The 14,077-nt window shown below is 42.9% G+C and overlaps 1 protein-coding gene across 3 annotated transcripts in view; it reads right to left on the minus strand.

Moving 5' to 3' along the window:
• Positions 1-14,077, minus strand: part of LOC106582062 (adhesion G protein-coupled receptor E5) — a 90,054-nt gene that overhangs the window by 42,766 nt on the left and 33,211 nt on the right. Inside the window, exons 8-19 of one of the 3 annotated variants that reach the window (XM_082967240.1) lie at positions 13,070-13,180; positions 12,510-12,663; positions 12,259-12,378; positions 11,804-12,036; positions 10,579-10,764; positions 9,874-10,068; positions 8,492-8,613; positions 7,523-7,618; positions 7,121-7,279; positions 5,535-5,706; positions 5,341-5,442; positions 3,461-5,193 (exon numbers count right to left, since the gene is read on the minus strand). The exons of the other annotated variants lie outside the window; for them this stretch is intronic. Of the exons in view, the coding sequence (XP_082823366.1) occupies positions 5,152-5,193; positions 5,341-5,442; positions 5,535-5,706; positions 7,121-7,279; positions 7,523-7,618; positions 8,492-8,613; positions 9,874-10,068; positions 10,579-10,764; positions 11,804-12,036; positions 12,259-12,378; positions 12,510-12,663; positions 13,070-13,180 (1,692 nt within the window). The 3' untranslated portion in view covers positions 3,461-5,151. Of the gene's footprint in view, positions 1-3,460; positions 5,194-5,340; positions 5,443-5,534; positions 5,707-7,120; positions 7,280-7,522; positions 7,619-8,491; positions 8,614-9,873; positions 10,069-10,578; positions 10,765-11,803; positions 12,037-12,258; positions 12,379-12,509; positions 12,664-13,069; positions 13,181-14,077 lie in introns of those variants that run through there. 3 annotated transcript variants of the gene reach the window in all.

The raw sequence follows: 14,077 nt of genomic DNA on the forward strand, positions 1-14,077 counted from the left end.
GTTCACTATCATCTGGGATTATGCGGTACTCTGTACCTAAAGGTGTGCTGCCACCTGGGATTATGCGGTACTCTGTACCTAAAGGTGTGCTGCCACCTGGGATTATGCGGTACTCTGTACCTAAAGGTGTGCTGCCACCTGGGATTATGCGGTACTCTGTACCTAAAGGTGTGCTGCCACCTGGGATTATGCGGTACTCTGTACCTAAAGGTGTGCTGCCACCTAGGATTATGCGGTAATTATGCGGTAATTATGCGGTAATTACAAGTTCCGCTAATTACTAGGTTCACTGTATTTGTTATTTTGAGAATAAAGATTCAAGAGCTCAGTGTTATTTTGAGTTAATTATATTGGAATTTTGCTCTGTTAATTAATTTACATATTATGCTGATTAATTTATTAATATAATTCCATTAATTATTAGAGTCAAATTGTGATACTGAATTTTAGAGAAATAACATCACCTCTCTGGTTAATACTCATAAGTGCTCACCACCTTTGATTTCTTCACATTTCATTGTGCTAAGAAGGTGTTAAGTTTGTCTGGAAGCAAAACGTGGCTGGTTTTCTTTTTGTAGTCTGTGATTTCCTGTAGACCCTGCCACATACGTCTCATGTCTGAGCTGTTGAATTGCGACTCCACTTTGTCCCTATACCAACATTTAGCTTGTTTGATTGCCTTGCAGAGGGAATAACTACACTGTTTATATTTGGCCATATTCCCAGTCATCTTTCCATGTTTAAATGCGGTGGATGATGATAATTTACATTTTTATTTGTTTTACCCTTATTTTACCAGGTACATTGACTGAGAACATTCTCATTTACAGCAACGGCCTGGGGAATAGTTACAGGGGAGAGGAGGGGGCATGAATGAGCCAATTGTAGTGACGATGACGATAGTAGTGATGATGATGATAGTAGTAGTGATGGTGATGATAGTAGTGGTAATGGTGATGATAGTAGTGGTGATGGTGATGATAGTAGTGGTGATGATGATGATGATGGTGATGATGATGATGATAGTAGTGATAGTATTAATGATGGTGATGATGATGATAGTGATAGTAGTGATGATGATGGTTGTGATGATGATGATGATGATAGTGATGATGATGGTGATAGTAGTGATGATGGTGATGATGATGATAGTAGTGGTGATAGTGATGATGATGATAGTAGTGATGCTGGTGATGATGATGATTATGATAGGTGCTTCTACACCTGCATTGCTTGCTGTTTGGGGTTTCAGGCTGGGTTTCTGTACAGCAATTTGAGATATCAGTTGATGTAAGAAGGGCTATATAAATACATTTGATTTGATTTAGTAATGATGATGATGAGGATGACAATGACGATGAGGGTGATGGTGATGATGATAGTGGTGATTATAGTGATGATGATGATAGTAGTGATGATGGTGATGATGATAGTGATGATGATGATAGTAGTGATGATGATAGTGATGATGATTAGTATTATTGAGGCTGGTGTGAGGATATCGGAGGATGTTACTGGTATTATTTCTGATGTCACACTGTCATTTATTCCCAACAAGGGGGAGCCTATCAACATGTGGGATTCTCAATATTCTACTGATCTCAAAACTGTTCCCAATCTAGAGATATTATAGCTAGGTTACTAAACTGAAGTATAGGAGAGAAGACAGAGATATTATAACTAGGTTACTAAACTGAAGTATAGGAGAGAAGACAGGGATATTATAGCTAGGTTACTAAACTGAAATATAGTAGAGAAGACAGAGATATTATAGCTAGGTTACTAAACTGAAGTATAGGAGAGAAGACAGAGATATTATAGCTAGGTTACTAAACTGAAGTATAGTAGAGAAGACAGAGATATTATAGCTAGGTTACTAAACTGAAGTATAGTAGAGAAGACAGAGATACGTTATGTTTAGTAACCAGAGAGCTAGGTTACTAAACGTAAAGGGAAATATCACTAAAAAACTATCTTTTGGTATTTGTTTCATTATGTTGTGCATGTCAGCAGTAAAGTTGTCAAGATATTGGACTTTTAAGAAGAAAAGTGTCACCAGCCCCATCATAATGATAATGTATATATATATATCACTGAACACAGAGTGAGTCCATGCAACTTATTATGTGACTTGTTAAGCACATTTTTACTCCTGAACTTATGTAGGCTTGACATAACAAAGGGTCGACTACTTATTGCCTCAAGACATTTCAGCTTTTCATTTAAAACGTGTATGTTCTACAACAAAAAAACACTTTGACATTATGGGATATTGTGTGTAGGTAAGTGAAAGTAAATGGTTGTGAATAATTTCTGAAGGCTCCGTATGTCTTTAAAAATCTGAATTTGTCATCTACCAACTTCATTTCCTGTGGGGGATAAAAGATGACAAATACAGCTTTGTAAAGACAAACAGAGACATAAGTTCAGGAGTAAAAATGTGCTTAACAAGTTTCTCTCTTTCTGTCAGAGCACGCCCCCCCTCTCTCTTCCACTTAAACTTAGGCTCTTTTAAGACAATGTGTACATCCCAAATGACACCATATTCCCTATATAGTGCACCATTAGTCAAAAGATGTTCACTATAGGGAATAGGGTGCCATTTGGGACACATCCAATATATCAATTACTGATCGCCATGGGATATAGGACTACTAGTAATCCTAAGCCTGTTATTGGTGCAGAATGTATTCTTTCTGATGTCACAGTGGAACATATTCCAACAAGAGGGAACCTATCAACAAAACCATGTGGGATTGTTACTATTCTACTGATCTCAATGTTGCTGCCAATACAGGGATCTACCTGTAAAGAAAGTGAAGTAGGACAGAAGTCATTAGAGAAGGGATATACTGTATAGAAAGTGAAGTAGGACAGAAGTCATTAGAGAAGGGATATACTGTATAGAAAGTGAAGTAGGACAGAAGACATTAGAGAAGGGATATACTGTATAGAAAGTGAAGTAGGACAGAAATCATTAGAGAAGCGATCCACTGTATAGAAAGTGAAGTAGGACAGAAGTCATTAGAGAAGCGATCCACTGTATAGAAAGTGAAGTAGGACAGAAGTCATTAGAGAAGGGATATACTGTATAGAAAGTGAAGTAGGACAGAAGTCATTAGAGAAGGGATCTACTGTATAGAAAGTGAAGTAGGACAGAAGTCATTAGAGAAGGGATCTCAGGGTGGAAACTCACCATGGTCTGAGTAGGCCTCAACACATTCAGGTTAGACACAACTAGACATGCACGTCCTGCTATCATGGATCTATATGATTCATATCACTGTGTGGATGTCTTTACAAAAGGTTATCAACACACACACACACTAATGCAGATATTATTCTGTTGTATTGAAGCTTTTTTTTTGTGTGTGTATAATTCTAGTCCCAGAGGCTTATTGGCCTTTGTGTGTGGGTGTGTGTGTGTGTGCGTGCGTGGTAAGAAGACATCTGCAGTAGGTTATTTGAAGCAACGATTTATTTTGGCTAAAGCTACCGAAACGCACCCACTCTACCTCTCTCTCACTCACTCACACACACACACACACACACACACACACACACACACACACACACACACACACACGCACACACACACACACACACACGTACACAGTCAAGTACAACACTAACTGCTTACATTCAGAACGGTGTTGATAAAAGGACATGAAAATGGTGCGTTCTCTAAAAGTATAAAATACACAACTTGTAAAAGTGCAACAGAATAGAATATAAAACATACGACATTGAATGTAGACTTTGTTTAGATTATTTTAAAACTCTACTTTATCTCCATGGTTATTCTGAGAACAAGGTCTAGGTTGGAACCTTAAAGGGGCAGTCTGGAATCCAAAAAGCAACAAACCGGTCATTTACCCAGGTTTAAGTCCAGGTCAGGATTGCTACACTACATTTTGTTGGCCAGTAATAAACGAACCAAGAGTTTTAAGATGCAGCCATGAGTGACAATCCCTGTTGGAGAATCTGGATTTCCTGTTTATTCCCTCCTGATTCTGGAAATCTTCCCACTGGGATTTCTAAAAAACCTGTTGATAAATAATGTTTTTGGACAGAGGCACTGCAAGTGTTGACAACAAATCTTACATTATCTCATTATATACATAGAGGTGACCTTGGTAACACTTGATAATAACTATCATGAATAAACCTTTTAACGATTTACAAACTATTTACAATTATATTTGTAAACATTAATAAGAATGTGTAAATATTACCAGCCTTCCATTCCTAAAAAATGTACAACATTTATAATAATTGATAAACATGTATATTCATTTATAAAGGCTTGTTCTTAAGTTATTTATAAAGTGTTAAAGATCAATACACCTTTACAGTATAACAGTCCATCAGGTCACAACTAACTATCTTCACATAATGTTTTCTAAATCCCTCTGGATTTATTTGTGTAGAAATTCACCCCATCTTGTGCTCTTGGTAATAAATATTACTATAAATCTATCACATTCATGTAAAGGAAGAAAGCTTATGTTGTTCATGTTTATGGTTTCATCGAAGTGGTGTAAAATAGTACCTTTCTTTTGTGGTTGTGATAATTACATAAAGATCATACGCATTCCTGTTGGATGAAATAAAGATCATATAACTTCTGATTGGATGACATAAAGATCATATGGATTCCTATTGGACGACATAATGATGATATGGATTCCTATTGGATGACATGAAGATCATATAACTTCTAATTGGATGACATAAAGATCCTACGCATTCCTATTGGATGACATGTAGATCATATAACTTGTGATTGGATAACCTAATGCTTGATAAGACATTGCTTAACATCAAGTTTGATATGAAGTGTCTAATCAGGGACTAGTGGACTACAAATTTTACAATCCGGCGGGCTAGTTGGACACATTTCTACTAACCTGGCCTGAACAGTACTATCCTCGGGCTGAGTGTTTCTGGGTTGTCACTATCTGGCCAAGATGCTATGTCAGAAACCCTGCCCATTTCTACAGTGTATCATAGCCACACCGCTAAACGCAAAGCTTTGTTTTCATAAATGTTTACGATATCGAACATTTTGACTTTACAGTTTGGCCGTCTAGTGGGAACCTTTGTCATGGGAGGAGGGGTAAAGAGGTGCATTATGGGGGTTTGGTGACGTCATATCTGTGACTCCCCCGTGTTCTCTGCGCTCCTTGACCCCTAGGACAGACAAAGGTCAAAGGACAGAGGTTAACTTAATGAAAGTGGTTCGTGTGTGTGTGTATGTACGGGTGTGTGTGTGTGTGTGTGTGTGTGTGTGTGTGTGTGTGTGTGTGTGTGTGTGTGTGTGTGTGTGTGTGTGTGTACCTGGGATTGGCTGGAGGAAGGGTTGGTAGTGCTGAACTCCGAGTATCTCTTCTTCTGTAGTGTGCAGATACAGGACAGGAGCTTGCAATACTCCTCTCTAACCTGATGGTGGCAGCAGAGCACAGTGATTTACACACACACACAACACACACACACACACACACACACACACACCATACCATACCATACCATACCGTTTTGTTCAGTAGGCAGTGCATGATGAAAAGCAGAGCTCCCTGTAGAGAGTTGAGGATAGTGAAGAGATATGTCATGACCACTGTCCCCTCCTCTTGGAACTGGAACACTCCAAATATCCACATAGTACCCAACACACACAGCTGGGCCACTGCTGTCACTGTGAACACCCTGGAGAGAGAGAGGGAGGAGGAGGAGGGGGGAGGAGGAGGAGGGGGGAAGGAGGAGGAGGGAGGAGGGGGGAAGAGGAGGGGAGGTGAGGGAGGACGAAGGAGGGAGGAAGGAGGGGGAGGAGGAAGGGAGTAGGGAGGGGGAAGAGGGGAGTCGGGGGAGGGAGGAGGGGGGAGGGGGAAGGAAGGAGGGAGGGAGGAGGAGGGAGAAGGAGGGAGGATGAAGGAGGGAGGGGAAGGATGAAAGAGGGGGGAGGAAGGATGAAGGAGGGGAGAGGGGGAAGGGGGAGGAAGGAGAGGGGTGGAGGGGAGAGAGGAGAAGGAAGGAGGGTAGAGGGGGAGGGAGGAGGAGGGAGAGAGGGAGAGAGGGTGGAGGAGTGGGGGACGGAGGAGGGGGCGAGGGGGAGTTGAGAAGGAAAGAGGGAATTGCGGGAAGGAAGGAAGGAGGAGGAGAAGGGGAGAGAGTTGAGAAGGAAGGAGGGAAGAGGGGAAGGGAGGAGGAGGAGGAGGGAGGTGGAGGCGAGAGAGATGGGGAGGAGGACAGTTTTAGTGAAAAAAATTATACTAACTACAGGTCCTGGCAACCATCGCTATGCACCCCTCCTCCCCATCGTTTTGCACCCCTCCTCCGCATCATTATTCACACCTGCTCCCATCGTTATGCACCCCTCCTCCCCATCGTTATTCACACCTACTCCCCATTGTTATGCACCCCTCCTCCCCATCGTTATGCACCCCTCCTCCCCATCGTTATGCACCCCTCCTCCCCATCGTTATGCACCCCTCCTCCCCATCGTTATTCACACCTGCTCCCCATCGTTATGCACACCTGCACCCCATCGTTATGCACACCTGCTCCCCACCGTTATGCACACCTGCTCCCCACCGTTATGCACACCTGCTCCCCACCGTTATGCACACCTGCTCCCCACCGTTATGCACACCTGCTCCCCATCGTTACGCACATCTGTTCCGCATCATTTTTCACATCTGCTCCCCATCGTTATGCACATCTGCTCCCCATCGTTATGCACACCTGCTCCCCATCGTTATTAGCACCTGCACCTCATCGTTGTGCACACCTGCTCCCCATCGTTATGCACACCTGCTCCCCATCATTATGCACACCTGCTCCCCATCGTTATGCACACCTGCTCCCCATCATTATGCACACCTGCTCCCCACCGTTATGCACACCTGCTCCCCACCGTTATGCACACCTGCTCCCCATCGTTACGCACATCTGTTCCGCATCATTTTTCACATCTGCTCCCCATCGTTATGCACATCTGTTCCCCGTCGTTATTCACACCTGCTTCCTGAATCCTAGTGTATAGGTCTCTCTCTCTCTCTCTCGCTCTCTCGCTCTCTCTCGCTCTCTCGCTCTCTCTCTCGCTCTCTCGCTCTCTCCTTACTTGATCTTGTGTAGGTTGGAGAGGTTAGTGTTGAGACTAGAGAACTTCTGGGCCAGCCTCCAGACAGTGATGATGAAGAAGAAAACGTTGAGAATGATGATGGTGCACACTGGGCCGAAGAAACTCCAGATGAATCCTCTCTCCAGAGACAACCAACAGCTGACAGAGACACACAGAGAGGATAACATTAGGTTAAGTACATGTTATATCTAGGACTATTTACGTTGACCCCCCCCCCACCTACATTTATTAATTCGACTAACCTGTACGTCCGTACATTGGCTTGGTCCTTGTACCCCCTGTATATAGCCCGTTATTGTTATTTTATTGTGTTACGTTTTATTTTATTCACACACACACACACACACACACACAGAGTTAGAGACTCAGACACACACTCACTGTTGTGTGGTACCGTATCCATCTGGGTAGGTGATAGCAGAGATGATGACTATAGCCAGTGGCAGTCCATATCCCACAGCATACAGGTACAGAGGTCTACAGTAAGAAAATGAATCACAGAGATTTATAAAATACAGGTATAGAGGTCTACAGTAAGAAGAAGAATCACAGAGATTCATAAAATACAGGTACAGAGGTCTACAGTAAGAAGATGAATCACAGAGCTTCATAAAATACAGGTACAGAGGTCTACAGTAAGAAGATGAATCACAGAGCTTCATAAAATACAGGTACAGAGGTCTACAGTAAGAAGATGAATCACAGAGCTTCATAAAATACAGGTACAGAGGTCTACAGTAAGAAGATGAATCACAGAGCTTCATAAAATACAGGTACAGAGGTCTACAGTAAGAAGATGAATCACAGAGCTTCATAAAATACAGGTACAGAGGTCTACAGTAAGAAGATGAATCACAGAGCTTCATAAAATACAGGTACAGAGGTCTACAGTAAGAAGAAGAATCACAGAGCTTCATAAAATACAGGTACAGAGATCTACAGTAAGAAGATGAATCACAGAGCTTCATAAAATACAGGTACAGAGGTCTACAGTAAGAAGATGAATCACAGAGATTCATAAAATACGTTTACAATAATAATAATAATAATAACAATAATAACAATATTATTTGTAATAATAACAGCAATAATAATAATAATATATCACATAGACAGAATGCATAAAATAGCAAAATAAACAATGTTGTAAGAAATATATATAATAAAATAGAATATATAATAGATAAGGAATATAAAACACATTCAAAATAAAATATACATTATGCTGTATTTATAAATATAAATATCTGAATATAAGATGAATGTGTAATGAAAATATACACAAAAATATACTCTAAATATATACTAAGACATAATAATTTATAACCATAGAGTAAATATATCCAAAACCTTATGGTAGTGTTGAAGACCAGGACCACCATGCGGTAGAGCTGAACCCCCTCTAACAACATCCAACTGAAGGATCCTAGGAAGAACAGGTGGAGGAGACCTGCTACAACCCTACATCCATCCTGAGAGAGGAGAGGAGAGGAGAGGAGAGGAGAGGAGAGGAGAGGAGAGGAGAGGAGAGGAGAGGAGAGGAGAGGAGAGGAGAGGAGAGGAGAGGAGAGGAGAGGAGAGGAGAGGAGAGGAGAGGAGAGGAGAGGAGAGGAGAGGAGAGGAGAGGAGAGGAGAGGAGAGGAGAGGAGAGGAGAGGGGGAGGATAGGGGCAAGAAGGACAGGAGGAGGAGAGGAGTAGTGGGGAGAGGAGAAGAAGAGGAGGAGGAGGAGAGGGGCAAGGGGAGAGGAGATATGGAGAGGGGGAGGGGAGAGGAGATATGGAGAGGGGGAGGGGAGAGGAGAGGGGGATGGGGGAGGAGAGGAGCAAGAGAGAGGGAAGGAGGAGAGGAGGAGAGGGGCAAGAGGGAGGAGAGGAGGAGATGGGAGGAGTGATGGCTAAAGTTAACACTGGCTACATTTGTAGTGGCTGTAAAGAAAACTGAACCATGGATTCCAGATTCTCCTGGCACATAGACTTTCAGGGTGAGGAACCATTTAACATTATTAAGTTAGAAAACACTGAACTCATCCTTTAAATGTGTTTGTTCACCTTGCTCTTTGTCCATTAACCACCTTGTTCTTTGTTCGTTACCCACCTTGTTCTTTGTCCGTTACCCACCTTGTTCTTTGTCCGTTACCCACCTTGTTCTTTGTCCGTTACCCACCTTGTTCTTTGTTCGTTACCCACCTTGCTCTTTGTCAGTTAACCACCTTGTTCTTTGTCAGTTAACCACCTTGTTCTTTGTCCGTTTACCCACCTTGTTCTTTGTCCGTTACCCACCTTGCTCTTTGTCCGTTACCCACATTGTTCTTTGTTCGTTACCCACCTTGCTCTTTGTCCGTTACCCACATTGATCTTTGTCCGTTACCCACATTGATCTTTGTCCGTTACTCACCTTGTTCTTTGTCCGTTACCCACCTTGTTCTTTGTCTGTTACCCACCTTGATCTTTGTCCGTTACCCACCTTGTTCTTTGTTCGTTACCCACCTTGCTCTTTGTCCGTTACCCACATTGTTCTTTGTTCGTTACCCACCTTGCTCTTTGTCCGTTACCCACATTGTTCTTTGTCCGTTTACCCACCTTGTTCTTTGTCCGTTTACCCACCTTGATCTTTGTCCGTTACCCACCTTGTTCTTTGTCCGTTACCCACTGTGTGTGTGAGGTGCTTGTGTGGAAGACACACACATACATCTCCCACACACACACACAGTCCCCACATCCCTACACCCACCTTGCTCTGTGTGTGTGAGATACCGCTGAGGAAGACGAGGTCAGCGATGAAGAGGCAGACACAGAGGTGGAGGTGGATGGTGGTGCGTGTGCCCTGGATGGACCGACACATCCAGAAGGTCAGGATGCACAGCAACAGACACACCACAGACACCGACAGACCCAGCCACGTCAACAGACGCAGCTCAAAGGTGTGCTGGAGGGAGGGAGGGAGGGAGGGAGGGAGGGAGGGAGGGAGGGAGGGAGGGAGGGAGGGAGGGAGGGAGGGAGGGAGGGAGGGAGGGAGGGAGGGAGGGAGGGAACAAATCAAATGTTGATAATTTCACCCATATCTATTACCACAGTATGCCATCACAGCAGCAAGACCTGTTGCCACAAGAAAAGGGCAACCAGTAAAGAACATTATTTGTTTATTTAGTTTCCCTTTTGTACTTTACTATTTGCACATCGTTATAACACTGTATTTAGACATAATATGACATTTTAAACTTTTGTGTAATGTTTACTGTATATTGTGTATTGTTTATTTCACTTGTATTTATTATCTATCCATGGCAATAAAGCCTCAGTTGGATAACATGTGTCAACTTGCAACAACACAGCCTTTAACTCATTAGTGTGTGTGTGTGTGTGTGTGTGTGTGTGTGTGTGTGTGTGTGTGTGTGTGTGTGTGTGTGTGTGTGTGTGTGTGTGTGTGTGTGTGTACCTTTACAGGGTAGAGGGCCATGAGAACAGCGAAGCTGCTAAGGTGGGTACAGGAACACACGGTGTGTGTAGCGTTAGACGTGACTTTGGTACAGCCACTCCTTGACCACGCCCCTCCCTCTTCATGGACACGCCCCTCTGACCAGAACACACAGGTATAGTTCATTTCTGATGACTCCACCCTCACCTGGGGTGGGAAAGCGAGAGAGAGAGAGAGACAGCGATGGAGACAGAGACAGAGAGAGAGAGCAAGAGAGAGAGAAAGAGGGAGAGAGAGAGAAAGAGGAGAGAGAGAGACAGGAGGATGAAACATTGGCTAAGTCCCTCTTACTGTTTCTTGATTTAAGGAGGCAGCAAGAGCAAAACAACATTTTTATCTGTTAGGACATTGTCTGTGATCAGGTTTCCATCCAACCTTTTTAGGCGAGTAAAGTACATGTGGGATATAAAATGTCATGACAGGCCTGATGGAAACAGAACATTCGTTGGTAAACTTTCCAACTGTTGACCAAACTAATTACGTGGAAACGCTTTTATACACAAATATTGATATAATAACCATCATATCAAAGTAAACTTGGAGTCACGCGACGGCATGTTGTGTGGTCCTTTGAGAGGAACCAAACACTGTGTTCCACAGTAAGAACCTCATACCAACGGTCAGCATGGTGGTGGTAGTGTGATGGTTTGGGGATGCTTTGCTGCTTCAGGACCTGGACGACTTGCCTTAATAGAAGGAACCATGAATTCTGCTCTGTATCAGATAATTCTACAGGAGAATGTCAGGCCATCTGTCTGTGAGCTGAAGCTGAAGTGCAGCAAGACAATGATTCAAAACACACAATTAAGTCTACATGAAAATGGCTAAAAAGCAACAAATTTGAAGTTTTGGAATGGCCTAGTCAATATCCAGTCCTAATCCCAATTGAGATGATGTGGCAGGACTTGAAAAGAGTAAGGGGCAATTACTTTTTCACACAGGGAATTGAGTGATATCTAAGATTTGGTTTTGGTTGAAGATCTGATAACATTCAGTATCAAAAATACGCAAAAGTAGACCAAATTAAAAAGCGGGCCAATACTTTTTCACAGCACTGTATAATTTAGCTTGTGATTGAAAATGTACATGAAACAAGTCCTGACTGTAGATGTACGATTATAATATACTATAATATTTACATACATCATATATTAACGTCAGCTATTATAATATTATTAAATGATACCTGGAGATGTTTGAAGGTGAGGATGACAGGCTGGGTGAGGTGGTCTGTTGCTGGGTTACTAACGAAAGCTGTTACCACCTTGGAACTGATCTGGTAGCTAGGCTTTGATGCTGTGGATGTTGCTGTGTCTGTGTCTGTGTCTGTGTCAGTGTCTGTGTCAGTGAGGTACTGGAAGGAGTTGTTGACAGATTTCTCCACTGTCTTGTAAGACACCAACCCAGCCAGAGCGAAACCTGGGAAGCACAAAATTAAACAAGTTACTAGAATTTCTTGTAACTTTCCCAAAATTCCCAGGTTTTTCAGGTTGGAAGATTCCTGGAATAAGCAGGAAATCCGGAATCCAGGATTGGATTTTTTTTGAAGTTACTGGTACTAAAATATATAGTACTTAGTTATAGAGATGATGATGATGGTGGTGGTGGTGGTGATGATGATGATGATGAAGAGTAGCCTACCTGGGTACGTCCCGTTGCCGGTGGCTGTCTCCCAGCTGGTGTCCAGCCGAGCGTTGTCATTGGCCAGGCTGATTGGCCCAGTGGGCGGAGTCTGTCCCCTCCTCACTGCAAGCTTAGTCGCTGTGTACAAGGACAAGGATTAAGGCGAAGGAAGATGTGTGGGTGTGTGATTGTGTTCAGGAGTGTGCGTGTGTGTGTGTGTGTGTGAGTGTGTGTGTGTGTGTGTGTGTGTGTGTGTGTGTGTGTGTTACCTGTGCGGTTTCTCTCCATGGTGGTGTGGTTGTCTCTGAGCTGCGGCGCGATGAACCTCATGGCGTCTTCCACGGTGCCTAGCAACTCACTCACCTCCCGGCTGTTGCTTAGGATACCTTGAGACAAGAAGCCGTCCATCTCCGTGAAGACATTCTATGCACAGGAAGTAGAAACAGGAAAGACGAAGTGAGTGAACCGTGTGTGTGTGTGTGTGTGTGTGTGTGTGTGTGTGTGTGTGTGTGTGTGTGTGTGTGTGTGTGTGTGTGTTTGTATGTGTGCATGATTGTGCCATGTGTGAGTATGCATACTTGTGTGAGTCCTTGCATGTGTGTGTGTGTGTGTGTGCATGATTGTGCCATGTGTGAGTGTGCATGCTTGTGTGAGTCCTTGCGTGTGTGTGTGTATGTGTTTGTGTTTGTGTATGTGTGCATGATTGTGCCTTGTGTGAGTCCTTGCATTCGTGTGTGTGTATGTGTGTGCATGTGTATGTGTGCATGCTTGTGTGAGTCCTTGCATGTGTGTTTGTATGTGTGTGTGTGTGTGGGGGGGGGGGGGTTACCTCCAGTAACACCTCTCCAGTCAGTCTCCCTCCGGCTGCGTCCCCAGCGTTACTCAACACCAGACAGCTGTTCCTCATTAGGGACAGGAGACCAGCTAAACCTGGGACAGTCTGAGAGAGAGGAGAAGTTCATTGACTTCATATGGGTAAAAACATTTATAGCAAGACTTACATTGTTGTCCCAGAAGATATCACTTAAACGTATTAATCAAAACACTTGTTTCTAAAGTGGTCTTAGAGAGACAGAGACAGAGAGAGAGAGAGACAGAGAGAGAGAGAGAGAGAGAGAGAGAGAGAATGAAAGATCAAGAATGTAAAACAATGCAATAGTGAGTTGCAGTATTTGGAAATCATAGACCTATTGGATAATATACCTTCACATCTACTGGTTATTTTACTGACTGCTCACTGCCATATTCTATAAATGTTCTGGTTATTTTACTGACTGCTCACTGCCATATTCTATAAATGTTCTGGTTATTTTACTGACTGCTTACTGCCATATTCTATAAATGTTCTGGTTATTTTACTGACTGCTTACTGCCATATTCTATAAATGTTCTGGATATTTTACTGACTGCTCACTGCCATATTCTGTAAATGTTCTGGATATTTTACTGAGAGAGAGAGAGAGAGAGAAAGAGAGAATGAGAGAGAGAGAATAAGTATGTGGCAAGAAATTAATATTTACCCGTCAATAAATAATCTATGTCATTCAAAGCAAACATGGTTCAGCTACAGATCTAGAATGAGTAGAACAGGCCTCCCTATTCAAACATGGTTCAGCTACAGAACTAGAATGAGTAGAACAGGCCTCCCTATTCAAACATGGTTCAGCTACAGATCTAGAATGAGTAGAACAGGCCTCCCTATTCAAACATGGTTCAGCTACAGATCTAGAATGAGTAGAACAGGCCTCCCTATTCAAACATGGTTCAGCTACAGATCTAGAATGAGTAGAACAGGCCTCCCCATTCAAACATGTTTCAGTTAAAGAACTAGAATGAG

Source organism: Salmo salar, chromosome 02, assembly GCF_965601325.2.
Source record: "Salmo salar chromosome 02, fSalSal1, whole genome shotgun sequence".
NCBI classification, from domain to species: domain Eukaryota; kingdom Metazoa; phylum Chordata; class Actinopteri; order Salmoniformes; family Salmonidae; genus Salmo; species Salmo salar.